This window comes from Miniopterus natalensis, chromosome 1 (assembly GCF_054644295.1).
Source record: "Miniopterus natalensis isolate mMinNat1 chromosome 1, mMinNat1.hap1, whole genome shotgun sequence".
Taxonomy (NCBI): domain Eukaryota; kingdom Metazoa; phylum Chordata; class Mammalia; order Chiroptera; family Miniopteridae; genus Miniopterus; species Miniopterus natalensis.
The window spans coordinates 8,621,193-8,644,418 of record NC_142081.1 but is presented as its reverse complement, the minus strand read 5'-3'; the positions used below and the strand labels follow the sequence as shown (position 1 = coordinate 8,644,418).

General features: G+C 52.8%; 1 protein-coding gene across 3 annotated transcripts in view; it reads right to left on the bottom strand.

Annotated features, from left to right (window-relative positions):
- Positions 1 to 23,226, bottom strand: part of ITPK1 (inositol-tetrakisphosphate 1-kinase) — a 142,314-nt gene that overhangs the window by 40,911 nt on the left and 78,177 nt on the right. For all 3 annotated transcript variants that reach the window (XM_087818505.1, XM_087818507.1, XM_087818506.1), the window contains one exon: positions 19,293 to 19,418. In XM_087818505.1, coding sequence (XP_087674631.1) covers positions 19,293 to 19,418 — 126 coding nt within the window. The remainder of the gene's footprint in view (positions 1 to 19,292; positions 19,419 to 23,226) is intronic.

Below are 23,226 nucleotides of genomic sequence, written 5' to 3'. Positions count from 1 at the left end.
GAAGGTCTGAGGGAAGGCCTGGCAATGAGATACCTGCACAGGCAACCCCCTGGCCCTCCAGTGCTCACTCCAACAAGTGCTTCTTTAACACCTACTAGCTGCATGGCAGACTACGGAAATGCAAGAGGAACTGTGAAAAGTTGGTCCCTAAGGAAGTTACAATCTTCCTAGGGAAAGAACACTAGTGTACATGAGGAGCCAGAAACTAAAATCTGTAACAGAATTCAACAAAAGAGAGCATAATGTTTCTAGGAAAAGACCCTAGGGCTCCTGGCCCTGCCACCCGTCACCTCTGCGACTGCAGAAGCCCTAAGCCACGAGTGGGCTAAAGCAAGCTTGTCAGGCAGACACAGTAAATGAGACCATCTCTCCAGCTCTGAGACTCCATAGTTCTAAGGATAAAACTGTGGAATGCTGGAGTAACAAGAGCAGAGCTCAGAGAGGAGACTGGGTGTAAGGCAGGCCATTCAGCAGCTGCTGTTACTGTGGAATGAAATGTGTCCCCACCCCTACCCCCAAGAGATCTGTTCAGGTCTTAAACCCTGGTCCCTACAAATGTGACCTTATTTGGAAACAGTGTCTTCTGATATGTAATTAAGCTAAGATGAGTCCATAATGGATTAGGTTGGGTTGGTCCTAATCCATTGACGGTGTCTTTAAGATGCAGAAAATTTGTACACAGATACACGGTGGGGTGGGAGGGGTGGGGGGTGGGGTCGTGGTGGTGAAGGCAACAATGGACGTCATGTAGCTACAAGGCAAGAACCAGCAAGGACCACTGGCCAACCCAGAAGCTAGAAGAGAGGCATGGAGCAGATGCTCTCTGAGTGCCCAGGAAGGAACACACTCTGCAGACACCTTGAGTTTAGACTTCCAGCCGCCTTGACTGAGAGGATACATTTCTACCATTTAAGGCACTTAGTTTGTGGTACTTTGTAATGGTCACCCCAGGGAATGAATAAACCAGATTAATTCACCCGCCTCCCTGCCCAGTCTACAAGAGCAGCCTGTGGGGTCAGCAAAGACAGGGGAAAAAGCTGTAATGCTTCTTTTCTAGTAAACCTTATCAGCACAAATAAAGCTCTGTCTGGAAGTATTCTTTTCTGTGAACCTATTTTGGTTCCCAGCAATCATTTTTAAGACTCTCAAACACAAATGCCAGAGATTCATATCTACGTCTCTGAAATCGGCTCCCCACAGTGTCTCATACCAGAAGATCTGCTTATGGGTTCATGTGTGTCCTTGTCTCTGAATGTTTAAAAAAATGCGTCCAACCCGGCCAGGCGGGGCTCAGTGGTTGAGCTTCGACCTAGGATCCAGGAGATCGCAGTTAATTCCCAGTCAGGGTGCATGCCCGGGTTGCGGGCTCCATCCCCAGTCAGGGGTGTGTGTGCAGGAGGCAGCCGATCAATGACTCTCTCATCATTGATGTTTCTGTCTCTCTCTCTCCCTTTCCCTTCCTCTCTCTGAAATCAATAAAGATATATTAAAAAGAAAAAAATGTGTCCGTCCCTAAAGGGTAGCAGCGCACACATGGGGAGGGCTGCTTCCCATCCCCACACCCCTCAACTCCAAGGGGCCTACACACCCTCACCCCTTGAAGGTCCTCTCCCTGCACACGTTCTGTAGGTCTCAATGCAGAGCAGAAGCCACCTGCACGGCCTCTGCCTCTTCCTCTGCCTCCTCCTAAGAGAAGTGACTGTATGCAAGTCAGCTCAGCAATGGGCCCACTGCCCTGGTCTGACAAAACGAGCCAACAGCTGATGCAGGTGAGCCCACATTTGCCACTCACAGGGAACATGGGGACAAGCTGTGAGGTGTCCTTAGGGAAGGTTTAACCCTCAGGTCACAGGTTTATCTTCTCTCTGGCCCACACCTCAGCCTCACCTGAGTGCCTGCACCTCCCCAAGAGACCCTGGCACCAATCCATCAGACCCCGGTCCTTGAACCAGGCCTACGCTGCTGTAAGAGCATGTGACTTAGGAGACACCAAGATTCACACGTATGTATGAAACCCCTAAACTTCAGTCGTGTGGAGTGCAGCAGACACGTGGATGAGCCAAAGCTTTACCTATAAGGGATTGTGATGACCCACAATCCTAGCCGACAAGTTCATATTCTGGGTTATAAACTAAAAGCACTGAACTGTCCTCCCTGCTCCTCCAACACATGGAAGCGCCTGGTGCAGAGAGAAGATGAAGGGACCAGAAATCAAGAAAACCAGGCTGCCATTGTCACCTGCCACTTGGTTGATCTGGATCTGGGTTTTCCCTGACTCAAGTCTAAATTGGAGAAAAGCAAGGAGCGGTGTTTACGAAGGCAGACTTCAAGGCCTCACACTGGAGCTGTTCTAGAAAAGGACAGCAGCTGTGCGCTAGAGGGATCACAGGTAAGGGCATCACAGGTAAGGGGAGAGGCACACACATCCTCCTGCCTTCCTTTAGAAAAGGGGCAGGATCAGAGATGCTAGCAACTATGGGCTGGCCCAGTCACACAAAACTCGGCCCTCCCACTGCCTCCCCCTCAAAAATGCCCCCAGTGCTGGTTCTGGCTCCACTTTTATGCCTCAGGGCAGCGACCTTTAAAGAGGGAGCTCAGAGTCATTAAGACAGGAATTTAAGCCAAACACATGAGAGGAAGAAGCTAGAAGAAAAGGGAAAATATGTGACAAGCAGGCGCCAACCAGCTTTTGACCGGGGATGAAAGCATCAGCATTAATAGAGGAATTATTCTTAAACTTGATCTCTGTTGGGACAGGACAGAGAGGGCAAAGAAAGAGCTTTTCCAATCACCCCACTATCCACAAGTGGATTTTCTTCCAAGCTTTTCAGCTTATCTATTGTATCCCAGGCCTCATGCATTTTTCACAAGCCTCTTAGAATTACCAAACAAATTGCTGGAAGGGTGAGCGCCCGGACCATTTTATCACCACTCAGAGAGGAAAAGGCAAAGGCGCAAACAGTCTCCATGGCAAATGGTAAACACACGTCCCTTAGAGGGCCTGCTGCAGAACACCTAGGAAGGGATCCTAGGGGGAGCCTGGCTCTGAGCAGACTACAGGGTTTGGAAAAGCAAAAACATACAGCCTTGGGTCAGCAGGGCCAGGCGGAGGAATAGAGAATGCTGGCTGTTTGTTGAGGGGACAGAAGGACAGCGACCAGCCAGACGCCCCCTAGGCCCCAAGCCCACAGAATACTAAAAGATGGTGGTGCCCAGAGGCACACCAACAATCCCTCTGCAGTACTAGAGGGAGTCAAGGTTTCCCCACTGAGAATCTGAGCCAAACGAGAGGACTGGGATGAACATTGGAGTTACTGTTTCCTCTGCAGTTCCATTTATGGGCAGGAAATGAGCAAGGATGTGCTTTCATCTAATAGAAAATGCAGGTAGAAGTCCCTGAGTTCAAATCCTACCTCCACCACTTACTCTATGTCTGTGGAAAGAAACCACAGCTCATCTCTGAAATTGTTTCCTTGTATATAAAATAATAACAACTATCTCAGGAAGGTGCTGTGGGCAATAGGAGATCATGGATATAAAAGGAATCTCATGATTCTGCAACCCATGGACTCTCGGGGCCAAACCTGACCTGAGGTCTCTGAGCTCATCCTGCCCAGGCCAATCCAGCAGACAACAAGGGGCATGCTCGGCACCTAGGATGAGCAGCTGGGCTGGCCTGGCCTGGGTCAACTCTCCTGCTGGTGCCTGGAGCAGGACACCTCCCCTCCTAACCCCATGGCAGCACAGGCTGCAGGGAGTGCCCTTCTGCCAATAGCTCAGGTCCTGACAGAGTCCCCAATGTCATTGCAGCCAACCTACTCCTTACATGGAAGAAGGGGAGGCACCCACTCACAATTCCTGCCCCTCAATTCTCAATTCTCCATTCTCAGGAGGTAACAGGGGCTCTGGACTACACACCAAAACACTGCACATCCCTTTTAGAAAGCAGTGGATTCATTTTGTAGAGGTGAATACAAAAATGGTTTACAGAGTAAATAGGATATCTGGTATTTGTTTAAAAATAACCCTGCTCAAGGGGTGGGTAGAGAAACAGGTGAGGCAAGATGGAACATGGGTGGTCAGAAGTTGCTAATGCGTGAAGCTGGGTGATGGTACATGGGAGTACACTGCAGCGTTCTCTCCTCTCAAATAATTTAAAATTTTCCACCCACGCACCCCTTGCTGTGCCAGAAACAGGGTCAGGCGCCAATACCATCTTTCATGAAGGAGCAAGACTCCACTACCCGGATGGGAATTGATCACAGATTAATACAGTAAAGATGAAAATAAATAATAAAAATAATCATAATCTATAATGATTTTACAATAACGACAGCTGCCATTGACTCCGGGACCCATGACATGCACACCATCCTATAAGGTATGAGCTAAAACTATAGAACTCTTAGAAGAAAACACAGTGTAAATCTTCCTGACCTCAACTCCTACAATGGTTTCTTTGACGTGATACCAAAAGCACAAGCAAGAAAAGAAAAACTAAAGTGACGTCATCACTAGGAGCTTTTGTGACTCAAGGACGCCACCCTCCTCATCTCACTCAGGACCCAGCAGCCGAAAGGCTGCCCACCGGGCTGTGTGCCCGAAAGCCCAGCCAGGCACAGCCCAACCTCTACCCTGTGGCAGGACTGTCAAGTTCAATTTGACTAAATGCTCGGGAAACCTGTGGGATGGAGGAGGGGGCACCACACAGAGCACTAGAAACCCCTTTCTCTGGGCCTTGGCTTCCTCCTCTGTTGGGAGAGGCCAATGCTGGGAAGAGGTAACGTGCATAGGAGCTGGAGGCTGCCAGACCTGGGGTAAAATCCTAGCCCGTCCTTGGAATGATGGGCCTCTGAAACCTCAGTTCTCATCTATATGGACTCAGTGAGTCAGGTCTAGAGTGGGAGAGAAAGGACTGGAGCTGGGGGCCACTTGTGGGAGAAGCATGAACGGGTGGAAGCTGCCCAGACCCCCCTGCGGAACGAGTAGTCTCCTGCTGGGTCTCTGAACGATGGCTTCCTGGGTAGTCGATGGCTTCCTGGGTAGTCGTATCTCAGCAGACACTTGACAGAGAGAGCCACTCTCATGCAAGCACCACAGTGAGGGCAAGCCTGGTGCGTGTGCGAGGGACCCCTCAAACCCCAGCGAGGGTGGGTGAGGGAACAGCATGGAAATGATAGCAGCTAACCTTTCCTCACAAAGCGCAGGACAGTGTTCCACATACTTTGCAGGAACCGACGCATTTATTCTTCATGACAACCCTGTGCTGTAGGTGCTGTTAGCAGCCCACTGATAGACACAGAAACTGAGGCTCAGAACACCTCTACCTTGCCCAGGCTCTCCCAGCTAGGAAGTAAGCAGGATGGGACTTGAACCCAAGCCACTTGATTCCAGAGCCTTCTAGTGACGGAAACAAGGCCTGCGGAGACCTAGCCAAAGGAACAGCTTCTTAGTTCTAATACAGCCAGATTGCTCAGGTGCATGCTTCTAGAATTTATGTGAAAGGAGAGGAGTGAGCCTTTCCATGTCTGACCAGCCCAAGCGTAGGCCTGTAGCTGAGGGTCCAGCCTGTGAGACCAGGCTTGCAGCTGCATCTGATGTCAGCGCACAGTAAAGCAAGAGAAAGTGGGACAGTTTGCAATTCCCTCTCCCAGAGGCAGAGTCCCAGATGGTCAGACCTTGCACAACCAAAGGGTTCCTTTTCAGAAGGGAGGAAGCACAAGGAAACTAGCTCAAGGTCACATAGTACAGTCGCAGAGCTGAGATGGTGGCCCCATCTGCTCCTCCCACCACCCCAAGGAGCAACACACTGGGCCAGAGTCTCTGCATCTGTTCTCAGCCCTGGATCAAGAAAACTAACAAACTAGAAGACAGAAACCTCTCAGCAGAGTGAACAACTGACATGACCAGATGTCTGAGTCCACAGTGGCCTCTGGGCTGAGGATCCACATGGGACCGAGGGAAGGACATGCAGGATCCTCAGGGCTGGCATGTGCAGGACGTGCAAGAGGGTCACAGTGGACACCTGCTGAATGGAGAAGGGCCGGGCAGAGGGAAGACTAACAGAATATAGGAGTGTTACCAGCATTCACACCCTCAAAGGCATGGCATGCTTCTGCGGAAAGTGAAACCTGTCCCTGGGGGCTCAGCTTCATGTGAGGTCATGAGCCACTCTGAGCAAAGCATTCTGGGGAAGACAACTAATGAATTCTCTGGGCAGACCACTGAAGCCGTGAAATCAACCACTGTGCGTGGACATAAAATCAGCTGAGGCCAGGGCCAAACGTCCCCAGGCAAAGCCTCCCTCACACCACCGAGAACACCTGCCTGTTCATTAGAGCTTACAGAAAACCACATGCTACAGACAGTCCTGAGAATCCACGCTGGGCCCAGGTGCCTTGATGTAACAGAATGTGCCAGGCGGCCAACCATGGCCCTAACTAAACCCTACCGCCCATGGCTGTTTAAGAATCACAGGCAAGGGTCTAAGAGGCAGGCAGGTCTAGCCTCGGGCAGGGGCTGGAGATTCATGCAGCTAAACCTTAGGATTGGGTTCCCAGAGGCCAAGAGAAGGTTGTGGCAGCATCCAGCGCATAGCAGGGGCAGGGTGGCCAAGTCCAGCCACACGGGAGCCGTAGAGTCTGCCACTGAGCTGAGCAGTGTACAGCCTGTGTAACAGTCCCTGACTGTCGCCAAGGCTTTTACCTCCCAGTCAATGGCAGGTCACTTCTTCCAGCCCAGCCACCTGGCTGGTCCCAATCCCAGCACAAAGACTCTGAGGCACTGTGAAAGCAAGGCAAAGGCAGAGGTAAGAAATCTGGATTCAAGTTTTAGAACCACCATGAACTGTGTGTAGTTCTGAAAGTCACTTAAGTTATTCCTATCTCAGTGTTCCCACGTATAAAACGAGGGCCAGGATAACGCACTTATTTATAACACCGTTTCTAACTTTCAAGTCCTAGGATTCTTTGATTATGCGATGTGATGAACGAACAACAAAAGCTCATGGGCCTCTGAATGGAGCCAGGGTGGCTCCTCAGGCCCCAGGCCTGTGTTCTTGAGCACAGCAGAGTGACAACACAGGACCCAATCTCAGCAGGGCAGCAAGACATGTGCCCACAGGACAGGCACAACATGACAGAGAGACAATGGCACCATGTCAGGGACCACACTGTCTTCCTGTGCAGGCACAAAGGTGACCCTCCGTGTCTTGCAGGCTCAACCCTGGCACGCAGAGGGCATCTCCTCACCTGCTGCTGCTTCTCCAACTTTCCTAGAATTGCTCCTTGGGAGAGGAGGCTTCCCCAGAAGCAGACAGCTTGGTCTTAACTCACCTTCGTTTGTATTCCAGAGAGATGCCCAGTGTCTGAGCATTCAGCCTGAGGCCTCCCGGGGAGCATGAGACCAGGCCAAGTGAGAGCCCCTAAGAGGTGTGTGAACATGGGCGTCACCTCTTCAGCTGCAGAGCAGTCCCCTTCTGCCCACCCTCCCTGGGGCTCCTAGGTGGGGAGAGAAGTGGGTGCCTGGTGGTATCAAAGTAAAGGAGGGTTGCCACATGGGTATGCACAGGGGTGCAGGGGGAAGACAGAGGTTTCTGGAGGCCAGTAGCACTGAGCCACAAAGGGTCATGGCTGAGGAGGAAAGGCATTCCAAGCAGAGGGGACAGCAGAAACAAAGGCAGGGAGACATGGAGCCCAGCGTGGCTAGGTGGACAGAGCTCTCACAGGAAGGTTATGTGAAGGCAGAGGGCGGGAGAGACAGCTGAAGGCAGACCAGCCAAGGTGTTTGGATTTGATCCTAAAGCAACAGGGTCCTGAGCCGGGAGTGACGGGGCCAGCTCTGAGTTGTGAGTTGTGCAGTGACCTGTCTAGCTGTGTGTGAGGCCCAGGGGCTGAGCTTAGAAGGGTCAAGGCCTGAGCAGCACGTCAGATGCAGTGCTGGCCTGAGGGGCACGTGCACAGACCTCCCCACCAGGGAGACCTTCAGCACAATACCATCTCTCTGATTCTCAGAGCCGGTATGAGGAAAATTACAGTGAAAATTTGCCCATTACCCTGTTTGCTCTTCAGACTCACTATTTAAACCCATGAGTGCAGGCCAGGGTGGTCAGGGCCTTACAGCTGGGACTGGAGAAGACAAATGGGAAGTGTGAGCCCTCGGGCACCAGGCAGAAGCAGGGTGGCCCAGTTCAAGGTCCAAACAGGCTGTGTGCACCTGGCATAGACATCGCCCCTCCCAGGGCCCTGAAACAACAGGAAGAGGGGGTGATGGCTGGGACCCTGGCACCCTCCCACACTCTGAGACTCTGTGCCAACAAAACCACTCAGAAACACCTCCAAACGTAGTGGAGCGTGGACTAGCACTCGGCTGGCGGTAATTTAACTGCTACTACTTCTATGGAAAGAAACTGGGCAACAGCCAAAATTAAGAATGCATAAACTCAGCATTTCCCTTTCTAGGTATTTATGCCACAGAATTCCCCACACGTGCAGATATACACACAAGGGTATTTTCATCACGGTAGCAAGTGTGTAAGGCATGATCAGAAATGTCCTAAATGTCTATTAGTAGAGAACTGGTTAAGAAAAGAACGTTAAGGTCATTAATGGACTATCATGCAGCCACACAAAAGAATGAAGCAGGCTGACCAATATGAAATCATTCCCAAGATGCACTGTACAGAACAATGGCTCTGGGTCGGGAAGGGAAGGCCGTCTTTGATTACACACACAGAACCCCCTGAACAGGGTCAAGGCCACTGGAACCAATGGCTGCCCTGAGATAAGAACCAGGAGGAGGCTGTTGTCATATTTGTTCTATAGGCACATGTTACCTATTACCAAAATAAGTGAGTTGGGACTGCTGGGAGCCACACAGAGACCCTGTAGGAAAAGCCACACCTAAAGAGTTCCCCCAGAATCACAGTCCACAAGCAGAGCAGACTGGTAAAATTCACTGCCCCAGGCTGGGCTGGAGGTGGGAGAAACAGTGGGGCAGAAGAAGCTTCCTCGAGGCAGATACCAACAATAACCCCCCCTACCCGTCCCTGCTGGTGAAGAGGAGGGTCACAGACCAGGGGTTCAGAAAGGACAAGGTGAGGTCGGAGCCCCCAGGCTCCAGCCTCCAGAGTGCACTGTATAGGACACACACCAGCGACGGTGCAAAGAAAACCCCTTTCCAGATGCAGGGAAGGCGCAGAGAGGGTGTCCACATGTGGAGGGCTGGCTGGGCCGGCTGGGCCTGGGCACCAACATGGATAAGAGGTTCTCCAGGGTGTCACTTTGCACACACACTCCCAGTGTGCCTAAGGTGGCCTCTGAGTCAGAGGCACCCCCACCTGAAGGCAGATAACACCCACAACTATCCATCCATCTGGGTCCTCTCCCCAGACCATCTGAGGTGTCACACGTCTGGCTCAGCCATCAGGCAAGTAGCATGAACAGGACTGGGAGAAACTATGGTCCCAAAGGGGGAGAAACTCTGTTGTTCACAGAGGTGACAAGAAAGTCCAGGGAAAAAATGTAGCTCCTGCCAAAATATAACCCAGAATGCGGAAGAGAGGGTGGGAAGGAAACCGAACACTTCATGATTTGAGAGAGCAAATGCCTTCTCCCTCCTCTTGGCCAGGCCCCCCATGAAAACAATGCCTCCCTTTCTGTCTCCAGATTCCAGCACCAAACTCATAAGCCTTCTCCATCTCCCATCTCCGCAAGGCTGGCAAGGTGCCCAGTCAGCTTGTTCATCTGACAAATGCCACATGCCTTGTTATGGTGCCATACCACCCCTCAGTCCTCTGGCAAACAGAGATACCAAGGCCACACACAGCCTCCAGAGCTGGGAAAGGAGTGTGCAGGGACGGGAGCTGGTCAAGACAGGGTGTCTCCTGACAGGCTGATACTAAGCCAGGACAAGCTGGCATTTCCACTCCGGGGTCATGTCAGGGCTGAAGTGGTCTCGATGGCCATCTGACCCAAATGTCGCAGCTGACAGCTGAGCAAAGTGAGGACCAGAAAGGGGCTGCCTGGTCCCAGGTCACAAAAGCTCAGTTCCACCCCAGCTCAGCAGCAGCCCCTCACTCCTGTCTTAACCCCTCCGCACCTTCTCCACACACCTGCTCAGGTGGGCATATGGAGCAGCCCCCACCCTCAGGTTGATTCCCAGTATCCAGGCAAAGGCCTGCCTGCCTGCCCCACCCTGCAGAGCCCCACTTTCAGTTCCCAGAGCCAGCCGAGGCCTCCCCAAGGCCCCTAGGCTCCCCACCAGCTTCAGCGGGTGTGCAGCGTGACAGCCAGAACTCAGGGCACCCACACTGTGTCAGCAGTGTGAGGAGCCATCTGGAACCACAGCCACGTTTCCAGTGAGCTGCTGAGCTCTGCGACAACCCAGAAGCCACCTGGGGCCCTCACCTGAGCCCTCAGCCACCCCAGCTTCTGGCTGCATGAGAACAGAGAGAGATACTGCTGCCTGAGGCCACCCTGGCAATGACCCCCAGTGCTGCAGACCACTGTCTGACTTCCTGCTGTACACCTCAGCCCTCCTCTCACTGAGGCCACCGAGCATGCTCAGTTTGCACACACTCCCCTGGCCACTGTGCTCAGGCTGCACCAGCTTATTCCAGGTCCTCAGGCCTCTGTGACTGCCCTGCCCAGTGGCCTGGACAGATGCTGCCCCCTTGACCTGCTCCCCAACCTCCCCTGGCTTACCAGGACTTTCAGGCCTCTGAGCTCGTGTCAACTCCTCAGAGAGGCTGTAGGATGATAAAGTGATTGGAACCTCCCTGGTGGTTCACAATCCCAATGGCGACCTTACTCTTCCTCAGGTGACCCTGAATCACCGGCCCAAACCCCCCAGGGGTCCATCAGCTGCCAGCCAAAGCCTGTGAGGCATATTTGAAAAAAGCACTAACCAAGTGCTACTGGCACCTAGTGGGTGGAGGCCAGGGATGCTGCTAAACATCCTACTATGCGCAGGACAGCACCCCACAATATAAACTGATCCAACCCAACATGTCAACAGTGCCAAGGATTAAGAACCCTAAAATAATGTATATACAATGTCTTCCTACAACTTTGGGAGAACGTATTGTTAATAAACATGAGTCTTTCTGAAGCTTAGCATCTCTCAAACCCTGTGCTGTAAAACAGACATACACACACACACAGAGGGACCGCAGCCGGCGTGCTGGGCCAGAGCTCAGCTTCCAGGGAGGCTGCCCTCCCACCCCTGCCACACACACCACCCACTGCTGTACAAAGTCCAGCTCCACTCCTGCTGACAACAGGGTCATAAAGTTGTGTGTCTTCCTCTCTACACAGGAAAGGCCGTACAGCTGGCTAATGGCACTAAATGGCACTAATCTCCCCAGGGCAGAAAGAAGGATTCACAGCCACTGCCCGTCTGGCCTGGGTGCACAATGGACAGATTGTGCACCATCCCTCCATGGGAGGAGTGGCCTTACGACCCAGGGCAGCAGTCATGGGGAGGCTGACCTCATGGCCACCCCAGGATAGGATTTGTCCTCTGGAACCAGGACCACCAGATATACCCAGCTCTGCCTCCCCTGGCATCTGCCAGCCAGTGTTCCATCATGTGGCACCAGCTGTCCCAGATGGTGATCTCCTCCTCAGGTGACCCTGAATCACGGGCCCTCACCATCCCCAGGGTCCGTTAGCTGTCAGCCAAAGCCCCTCTGAGGCATATCTGGAAAAAGCACGAGTGGGGTTCTGAGTGAGCCCAATCAAGTGACTTAACATCCTTGGGCCTCAGTTTCCTCACCTGAAAAATGGGGAATTCATTGTCATCCCACTAAATGAGGTAAGAGACTGAAGTGCCCAAAGTAGAGAGGGCCCTATGGGATACGCTCAGGAAACAGTGGCCTCTCTGTGGCTCCATGGTGACCACCTGTATCCTTCACTGGCACCCGGGTTCTTACTCTGACCCCACCAACCAGGAGGTCACACGACACCAGGCTCAGCCCCTAAGAGGGACAGAAACTCACAATTTTGATGGGTTTAGATGTTATCTTCCTAATCAGATTAGGAGACCCAGAACAAGAAAAGCTTTTGTTTCCTCTACTCCCACTCCATCCCCACAGCATCCTACCTGTGCTGCTGGCTGCTCAACAAGCATCTGAGGTTGACAGGGTTTGATTCAACGCAGCTGTGAAATCACTCTGAGCCCTAGAGGTCAGGAGCAAATGGAGCTATGACCTTGAAGGTGATCAATACCGCTCCCAGCAACTGCCTTTTGAGTGGGATGCCACAGCCCCCAGTGCCAGTCTTGTGCTGCCATCCCGGCACGTTCCTTGTATGGCAGGTGGGGCCAGCAAGGCCCAGGTGAGGGGTGTCCAGGACCCCTGACTTCTACCCTCCCCTCCTCATAAGCTAAAATCAGTCCACATTTCCACCCTGTCACAGAGCACAGCTCCCATTTGGGGACAGTTTCATAATCACTGCCTTATTGATTCCGATTACGGTTGAGAACTCTCAAGTTGGCAGGGGCCGGCGCACAGATAAGGTAGCTAAAGCAGCACTACTGCCCCGGCATCAGAATAATAACGATAACAAGCTGACATAACTGAGTGTCACTAAGTGAGCCACCTGGGCAGAGCGCTTCTGGGTGTCATCGCACCCAGGCACTAGCAGAGTGGCGAGTGCTCACACACACGGTACAGGCACACTCTGAGGGCACCGTGTGCGTGGTCACATTTAACCCTTTGAGGTCGTATGTCTGCTCTCCGCCACCACAGCAAGGAACCGTACGAATCTTAGCTCTATTCATTCATGTATCAGTTCGTAATTTCTCTGAAAGCTCTTAAGTGTCTAAGCAACCTTGTCACGAACAAAAACATTGCCCCGACATTGCATGTTATGTATCACTGCTCTTTCAATGGAAATTAATTCCGACCAGTACGACACCCATGTCCAAATTTAATACGACTGCAAAGGGTTAATACACCAACGCTAAAGAGTTTAATGATCTTTCCTGTGTTTTTAGAAGAAAAGAGCACTGTAAGGCTGCTGTATTCTTGTCCACATGTTGGGCTCCCTGGCCTGCAAGTGATCCTACTTCCCTGACACCCTGAGGTCAGTCATGGCCTTGAGGATTGGTGGGTGTGGCCACTACAATGTGAGAGTCCATGGCACATACCACCTTGGGCAGAAACTAGAGCCAGAACAAGCTTCACTGAGGTCTCTTCCCTTTGCCATGATGACCTGTCAGCAGCTGCCTCATCACCCCAAGTCCCAGATACGCCACAGAGCTCAGCCAACCTTCCGACAAGGTGTATCCCAGGAAGAAAAAAGCCTGTGCTGGGCTCCAGGAGCCACTTGTTCCTGCAGCACAGCCGAGCCTATCCCAACAGATGGGGCAGGAAGGGCCTTGAAAGTCAACCCTCCACCACCCTCAAGACGAAGGAGCCTGCAGCTATACTTCTAGGGAGACAGGCAACACGCAGCCAGGTCCGGCAGGGGTCTGCACCCTCCTCCAGGATCATCACCCTAAGCGCCCTGGGTGCTTGATATGAGCTACACGCTCAGTCCTCCCACAGCCCCGGCAGGGAGGGAGCACGGCTGTCCGCATTTTGGAGATGAGGGAACTGACATACAGGCCAGCCAGCAAGACGTGGCGGGAGAGCTTTGACTCGGACAATGGGCTCCAGTGTACGTTCCTACCCACGATGCTAGGGGCCCAACCATCTAAGGGAGGAAAAAGGCAAATCGGTGGGCTGCAGACATGCACACATGAAGTCTAAGGACGGCGCCAAGCAAGATAAACAGGTGGCTAACAAGCACGCAAAAAGGTGCTTGACATCGCTGATCGCGAGGGACGTTTAAATCAACACAAGATGCCATTTCGTTCACACCCGCTCGGATGGCTAAAATCAAAGTCAGATCATGAGTATTGAGGACGATGTGGGGAAACCGGAGCCTTTACACACCGCTGCTGAGAGTGCAAAATGGTGCTGCCGCTGCGGCAAAGTCTGGTGGGTCCTCTATCGACCACGTGGCCCAGCAATTCCACTCCTGGGTATATACCCAAGAGAAATGAAAACACACAGACATGCAAAACATGCATGCGAACGTTTGTAGCAGTTCTTCATAATAGCCGAATGATGGAAATCACCAAATGTCCATCAGGCGATGACTGGATAAACACATGTGATACATCCATACGGTGGAATATTAGTCAGAAAAAGGAGTGAAGCACTGATTCATGCTACCACGTGGAAGAGCCTTGAACACATGCCAAGTGAAAGAAGCCAGACACAAAAGGTAACGTATTGTGTGACTCCATTCAGGTGAAAGTCCAGACAGGGCGATCTGCAGACAGAAGTAGGGGTTGCTCAGGGCTGGGAGCGAGAGTGAAATGTTCAGGGGGACGGGTTTGTTTTTGAGGTGATGAAACGTTCTGAAACTGACTGTGATGATGGTGCAAGTGTCTGAATGCACTAATAACCACTGGATTGTACACTTTTTTTTTTTTTAATATATCTTTATTGACTTCAGGGAGAGGAAAGGAGAGGGAGAGAGAGAGATAGAAACATCAATGATGAGACAGTCATTGATCGGCTGCAGCCCACAACCCAGGCATGTGCCCTGACCAGGAATCGAACCCCTATCGCCTGGATCCTAGGTCGACACTCAACCGCTGAGCCACGCCCGGCTGGGCTGGATTGTACACTTTAAATGAGAGAACTGTATGGTACCCGAGTTATACTCAATAAACCCATTTTTTAAATAAGGGGTGGGATGGGGAATGGGGCTAGTAAAAATGACTCTATGCTGTGTCCTTTCCGGTCAGACAGTGATAAAGGACCAACAGGCAACGTGTGTATTCTCTGCTGCACCCAGACAGTGAGGAAAGGGCTCCCCACCTAGACCCATTCCATGCCATCAAAAGCTGACAGGGACCTGAGAGGTGAGTGGGAGCCTGTCTCTGGAGCCTCCAATGGTACCAGTTCCCTCATTACCTCAGAAACTGCTAGGCTCCAATGACTACGGTGTCCTCACGGCTCAGAGTTCATCTTGCATTGGCAACCCACCCCCAAGGGCCTCTCTCACTCTAATTTAATCTGATTTTATCACCCCACCCCCACCCCAAACCTTCAGGGTAAAGTCCAAGCTCCACAGCCAGGAGTGAAAAAGCCCTCTCTCCAACCTTATGGCCCTGCTGTCCAATCCTGGAGGCCTGCCACATGCACCCAATGGCAGAGCTATGGCCTCAGGAACCCTCCTGACCCCCCTTTGGTGCCTGCTCCCAGCTACCCACTGGAACAGCTTACTCCCTCCACTGCCCCACCAGGGCACCCTGCACAAGGCCAGCACCCACAATGTTCTTTCACTCCACAAACATGGAGACCCATGTGTGGCAATGGGGATGCCTCATGCACGTGAAACAGACTCAATCCCCGCTTTGTGGAGCTAATCCCTAATGGAGAGACCAGCAGTAGCAACTGATAAAGAATTACAACCTTCCAAAAGCAGGAAAGGAAAAAAACACAGTTAGGAGGGTAGGGTCCAGGATACGGGTAGGTCCTTAGTCGAATAGTCAGGGGGACATCCCTGAGGAAGGGATGCCTGAGCTGAGAGAAGGGTGGGGGAGGCACGAATCCTAAGCAAGGAGGGGATGGCTTGTGCAAAGGCACTGAGGTGGGAAACTTCACAGAGCTTGAGCAGCTGCTCTGCGAGGGCCAGCATAGCACAGAAGGGGCAGGTAGGACAAGATGAGACTGGGGAGGAAGGCAGGGGCCCAAAAGATTGGGCAGCCCCAAGGCCATATTAGAGATTATAGTCTTTATCATCACCTCAGTGAGAGGGCGTGAAACAGTTTTAAGCCAATCGAGCAGTGGTCACATCTGCCTTTCTCCTAACTCATCACTCTAGGACTATGAGAGCAGATCCTGGTTTCCCTCTTGGCCTCCCCTCCTGGCAGGGAGCTCAGTGAACGGTGTGCCACAGCAGAGGAAGTTGTCCTCGTGTTCAGACTAGGGATCCAGGGACCATTTCAGGCACACTTAATAACTTTCCAGCTAATCAAGATGGGAAGAAGAGGTAACAGTTTAGACTCAAACCTTCCCTTCTAAGTTCATCTAGGGAAATTCCTTCAAAGATCCGCCAAGAACGCTCCAAATGCCTCTTGGGACATGATAAGCAAAACCTTTCTGGGGTGAGGCTGGAGAAGCAGAAGGACCACTGCCTGCCACAACTCACAGGTAGCCCTGGATGCCACAGTGAGAAGAAAGTTCTCTTTGCTCCCTTGAGCCCTGGGATAGGGACCCACCCACCACCCCAGCCCCACCGACCACCTGGGCAGAGCCCCTAAGAGACCTTTGCCCAGGTCTGTTCACTGATAACTGCATCTCAGGCAGCACTTTGGCGGCACCAGGCTGCTGGCTCCACATGAACTTGGCAGAGAAAACAACTGAATCATCCCGAAGGCTCTCCAAGCCAAGCCCTCAAGGCCAGTATTTTTTTTTCTTAAAGCTTATGGGTGGTTTCTATAGCAACCAGCTTTAGTGATCTGCAGTAAGCTCCAGTCCCACACTCTCCAACCTGTCCACAAGGGCAACCAGGAAAAAAGCATAACCTCTCAGCTCTGAGAATTCCTCTCCATCCCCAGCCCTGGAGGCTTAATGGGAACATCCCAAAGGCAGAATGCTTTAGGGCTCTCAGGAACATTTTAGAAACTCATCTCTCACCCCGCATCCCAAACCATCTCCCCAGGGACCTGAGCAGCACCTCTGGAAAAGCACCTTTGAGATGAGTTCCCTCTGGAGCAAACCATCTTACTCTGTTTTCTTATAGCAAAATGTGGAAAGGCCAGCTTTGCAAACCCAAGGCCTGGGCTCTGTTTCTTGCCTCTGAAATCTACTTCTCTCAGCCTCCACAGACCCTGTACCCCTCCTCCCACCTAAGCCAATGCCTCCTTGCTAATGTCTCAAAAATATTAACACAGGAGCCTTGGCTGGCGTGGCTCAGTGGGTTGAGCATCGACCTGTGCACTGAAAGGTTGCCAGTTTGATTCCTGGCCACGGCACATACCCAGACTATAGGCTCGATCCTGAGTAGGGGTCGTGCAGAAGGCAGCCAATCTGTGTCACACTTGCATGGATATTTTTCTCCCTCTCTCTCCCCCTCTCCCTTCCTCTCTCTCTAAAACAATTAATAAAAAAATCTTTAAAAAAAAATTAAACCAGGAATCTGAAAACAACATGTGATCAAGGTCAAATATCAGTCTATCTGGTCTGGCTCTGGACTTGACTCTCATATCGCATGCAGAGTAGGATGACAGGTCATCACTGACAGTACCATGCCTGGTGGCAGGAAGGCCTGCAAGCTACTGAGCCACCTCTTCCCTGGCCCTCACCCCGCGTCTCTGGGTCCTTCTCTACACCAGCCTCCGCCTGTCCTCTCTTCCTGGGGCCTCTGGAAAGTGCAGCCTGTCACCCTTTTCCCCAAAGGATTGTTCCCTTCACAAAGCAGGAAGCGTCCTGTCCTTATCAGATATCCGGCTTCATGCAGAACAGACCGCAGTGGAAATTCATCCCAGAAATCTCGGGGCTGGGAGGTTATCCTGAGGTCACCTCAGTCATCTGAGGGCTAGCTGGGTGTATGCCCTGGGTGGGACAGACTCCAGGGACCCAGCAAGACCTCCCTGGGAAATGTACCCGGTGGCTGAAACCTAAGCTGCACGTCCCCACAGCCCCCCAACATGCTCCCTCTGTAACCTTCTCTTCTAGCAAGACCGGGAACACAGGGAACCCTGTTCTCTTTTATTGCTCAGTGGTCACCTGCCCTGGGCTTCGGGTTTTGTGTGTGTTTGAGGGGAGCGGGGCATGGGAGGCCCCCAGGGGGTGGTTGTTCTCTAGCTCACAGGCCATGGGGCAGGCTGGGGGTTGCAGTCCTTTATCCTGGACGATAGAAGGAACATAGCAATAGTGCAAGCATTCAGCAAACATTAGGCACTTCAACGGACATGAACATTACTCCTCGCAGCAATCTGCGCACCTTGAGAAGCAGAACGATCGGCATACCCATTTTATGGAAGAGGAAACTAAGGCTCGGGGAGGTCATGTGATCAAATGGCATCGATCTGCACTCGCTGGGGCCCGAGCACTGTGTGGAGCACGTTATGTACACTGTGTGACTTACTCCTCCCCACGCAGTGGGAGGTTTTCCTGGTACTGACACATTTTACAATAAGAAAACAGGCTCAGCAAGGCCACAAAGGAGGCTGAACACGCCCTTCCAGTGGCCTCAGGTCCTCGGGAAACATTTCAGGCCACTGGTAAAAGACCCTGGAGGGCAACCCATGGGGACAGCATCTCCTCCCCCAGGCAGGGGCCACCCGCTGGCCACAGTTGCATCTGGGCCACTTGCACACAGGAAGCAGGAATCTGGCAGAGCCATGGGGAGGAGAGGGAGGCTGAGGTCACAGACCCCAAACACAGGGGGAAAGAAAACGCTGTCAGCAGGAGGGCTACTGTGTGGCAATGAGAGTCCCCTTTGTCCTGATAAAGAAACACAGGAGGTCAGAGCTCCAACTATCAATGCTGAAAAGTGCTAGCTCAAGCAACCTTCCCACTAGGGAGGCCCTCTGTTTCAGTTGCCTTTTCACTGATAATATGACCTTGTTTTTCATGACCCCCAGCCACTATCCAGAGGAATGAATCATGTTCTTGTCCATGAGAGAAAAAATACAGGACAAGTCTGTGGGGGCAAAGGCAGCACCTCCCAAGGTGGGGAACAGGTCACGGTGGGGTCAGGACCCAAGCTGCTGGGGAAAGGGGGCGGGGAGGAAGGAACAGCCAAGAGGATGTGGTCTGTGCTCAGAGACAAGCACACAGGGTCAAGGTAATGAGCACAGAGAAGGGGTTCTCCACCAAGGCAGGACTCGGGGCCAAGTGCAGCTGTTCCAGTCTAACACCTCAAGGGCCCCTTTCTTCAAGCATGGCAAGAGGTTCCACCCCTTGTGCCAACTGAGAACCACTGGCTGTGGCTGTGTGTGTGCCTGTGTGCATGCAGAGCGTGTGCAGCCGCATCTGGACTCAGCAGTACTCTGATCAGTAAATCATGTCTACACAGGTAGAGGGTGGAGGGCGTGCCAACCATGCCCTGGTTCAATCCCATTTCACACCCAGACGGAGGCCCTGGCAGGGAAGCGCCTGACCGCAAGCCATGTCCTGGCGACGACAGAGCAGCCTCTGGCGTGTACGCAGCCAGGAAGCTGCTACAGCTTTAGAAATGCACATGCCATTCCCAGGCTCTCCCTCCTCTGTCGTCCTCGCTCACCTGGAACCTGTGCACCAGCTCCAGGGACTGGCTGTCGTTCTGGTCGGCTTCGAGGATGACATCAGTCAGCTTGTGGATGATGACATCTAGGGGGCCCTGCTCCTCAATCGGCTGGCTCAGGTTCAGCTGCAAGGGGGGGACAGAGAGAAGAAGAGCTTCAGCACCTGAGCCCACTGCCCTATTCTATCCCCGCCCTCTGCCCGTCCCTGCAGCACTGAGCGAGGGGTCGGGAGGGCTGGCACTCGTGGGAAACAGACAGGACAAACAGAATCCTGGAACTCCTCCAGGTCAGGCCCCGTGTCTGCACTTCTGTCCCTGAGCCCCATGCCACCCAGGGTGCAGAAGACACACACACGGAATCAAGGTGACAAAGAACCTAAAGGTCCAGCGAACCATCACTGTGAAATCGCTTTATAGAGACAGCATTTACTGAACACACCCCGTCTGCCCCATAACCTAGATTTTTCAGGAAGAGCTCAGCCAGGTGAAGTCACACCACTGAAGTCACACAGCCAGATGTGTACAGAGGTCCAAGAGGTCACTCTACAAAATGAAACAAAGTCTCAGCAAAGCTGTGATCTCCACAAATCTGAAAGTCGCTGCTCTGAAAGACCAGCGGTTCACAAGTCCACTGGAATTGGGGCTGATCACAACGAAATGAAGAGTACAGGGCTGCCTGTGATCTGTGGGGCACTGCTCGCCCTGCTCCACTGGCCACATGTTTATTGTTTCAAGAGCACAGGGTTACGAAGACAAGGCCCCCAGGGAGCCAGAGCCTGCGGCTGACAGACAGTCGGCATCACCTGACCCCAAGACAGGAGCACCTGCCAACAGCCAGGGCAGCCTGACCCGCCAGATGTCTGCCGCCCGGCACACGGACACCACCACCTGCAAGGCCAGGTCCTTTGGAGGCAGCAGGCGCCAATCCGGCACCTGGCTGACCCCCTGGATGGCCTCAATAGAACCCAGATGAGGCCACCAACCCCACCCCTGCCCTCAGCCCCACCCCCAAATGGGACTTCCTCCAGGATTCAAGGCTGACTGTTTCACAGTCATTAGTAAAGAAATCACAACGACAGCTACAAACTATAGCTCTAGGAGGCACCGTGCTGAAAACTTAACGTGTGTTCATTTTTATTTCCCAACCCCATAATGAGAAGCAATTTAACAGATGGGTGGAGAACACAGACTTCTGAAACCTGCCTAGGATCTCACAGTGAGAAAGCGGTGGAGCTGGGACGCAAACAGATCTGAGCCTGTGCTGGTCCTTCAGTGTCCCCCACCCCTGCCACTGCTATACCCTGGGAAGCTGTCCTCTAAAGCCACATCCACCCGGCTGCCTTGTCCACCAAGTCCAGCCAATTGGAGGCACCAACAGAAGATGTGAAGGAGAAAGAGAGAGAAGTTTGGGTGTGTTAACCATCCTCATCCATATTTCTGACAGCAGCCACAGTCCCCGTGGGCAGGGCAGCCCTTCCCCAAGACCACTGCTGTTTCTAGGGCTCCCGTACACCCCTCCTTCCCTCAGGCCTGGGGTAGTGACAGCTCACCATTCCCAGGGTGCCTCCTGTGACCCTACCCAGATTTAAACTCCTTTTCAGTTAAACCTTCAGATTGTGTGAGCTCTTTCCTCCTGATATCCTTAACTCGTCTTTTTTAGTGTCTGGAAAGATGTTATGGGATTTCCCTTATTGGAAGGAAGGGAGGGAGGGAATAATGAAGGCTCCCCACCCACCCCATGGTGACTAGCCTATGTACAAAACAAACAAAACAAAACAAAACAAAACAAAACACAGACCAACAGAGAAGCTGACCACCCCTTCTGGGGCTCCTGGGTGGGAAAGAGGTACTGGTCCTGAAGCAAGCCCAGAGCCTGGGGATGACATTCCTGCCTTCACACATCAGGACACCAAGAGCCTATGAGGAAAAACGACCGGCCAAGGCCCCCAGTTGGAAAGTGGCCCAGCTGAGGCCTGGACAGAAGCCAAACAGCAACACCCACGGGCTCAGGCCCCAGCTGAGCTGCCAGGCATCCTGGGCCTATGCAAAAGCCCAGCTCAGCATCCCCTGGGCCTCAGTTTCCCCTCCAATTAAAACAGAAACTGCCAGGGACTATCTGTTTCTGTTTCCAGGTTCAGTATTACAATCCCACTCAACCCCACTTCCCAGAAAGGAAGCAGAATTTGAAGGGAGATGGAGAAATCAGTGAGAAGTGATAACATGGGAAAAGAATAGCAAATTCTCAAAAGGTGCAACAGACACAAACCCACTTCTGCTGTATCCTATGGCTCCACTGTGGCAGGCACCACAAACAAGAGGCCAATACTTTCAGACCAAGACAGCTACACTCGGAAGAGAACCAGGTCACACAAGGGATGTTGGGGAGCGCACCCTGGGGCCAGTCAGAAACTCCACCCCAGGGAGAACCTTCCAGGTCTCCTGTGCAGCATGAGGGACAGAAATCAATCCGAGAGGAGCCATGGGGTCCCAGTGGGTCTGGGGCGGGAGATGCCCTGTCTCATCCTTGCCTGGCACCCGCCAGGGCCTGTAGACCTGACAACCATGAGTTGTTTGGAAAATAAGCTCTCCGCGTTCCCGGCTGCTCCACTGAAGGTAAACAGTTGAGTTCTGGATGCTGGCCACCTTCTTTTGTGTATTTTCCAAACATTTTCATGCCAGTATAACCCTTTCACGATAACAGTGACTTGGGACACACATCAGGCCTGGTCTGGTTCCTGCTTGGCCATCTCTCACTGCAGCATCTTTGCTGAGACCTAAGCAGACCTGTCGGTGTCTCTAAAAGGCTGTCCAGATGGCCAGACAAGCTTTGATGGGGGACTTCAGTCTCCCCCACTGGCTGGGAAGGAAAAGACAGGCTGCTCCCTCAGGAGGGGCCCTCAGGCAGGTTCTAGAAGCACCATGGAGAGAGGCTGGCTCCTGAGAACCCAGGACACTTCAGCAGAGACCCTCAGAGGACAGGGTGCATCAATCAGAGGAGGGGACCCTCAGAGAGGGGGGATGCCACAAGGGGACCCCCAGAAGGGAGCACACCTCAGAGGCTCTGTTTCCCAAATGGGGTGGGGATAGGGGCTCATGCGAGAGTGAACTCATACATGTCATTTTGTCTTTCTGACCACACTCTGCTCCCAGAAAAAGGAACTTTCCCAGGGACTTGTTGTTCTGTCCCACAGAAGGGCTCCGATTGGCCCCCCTCAGCAAGTAACAAGGTGTCTCTATGAAAGGGCCGCTGCTGTGGCCAGAGGAGGTCTGCGGGCGCCGTGCTTCCAAGTCACGCCATCCTGGGAGGCCAATGCTGGGCGCTGTCTGTGTGGCACTCAGAACCCAGAGAAACAAAGGCCCACTGTTCCCTCGGCGACTAAGCAGCAAGGCGGACTAGAGGTGGGGGAGGGCTCCAAGGAGATGAAACAAAGGCCTGCAAACCCCAGTGGCTGGAAGTCACCTCTAACTTCAAAACAGGCAGCCCAATCATGCCCAGCCAGCAGCCAGGGCAGCCAGGCTCTGGCCCTCCCACCTTCCCCACCACCTGGTCGGGAGAAGGGTGGGCACAGCAGACACCAGAAACCCATCGAGCTCACTTACCTGCTCTGCGCCTCAGTTTCCCTATTCATAAAATGAGGATGTGACTATGTATTCCCTAAACCGTTCAGGGCTGTTTTGATGGATTAGGACATGGTTTATGGATATGGCACAGGGTGGTGTTCAGCCCACGCAGGGCATTACCACCACTCTGAGTGCTCAGGACGACACTTCTGCTCACTCGCTCACTACTTCCACAACCATTTCCTGGGCACCTGCTATGTGCCAGGCCCCTGGCTCTCCTCAGGGCTCTCAGGCAGTCATATGAGCATGCTGGCTCACTCTGGAGGCAGACTCAGGCGAGGGAGGCAGCCACGTGCTGCTCCATATCCCACAG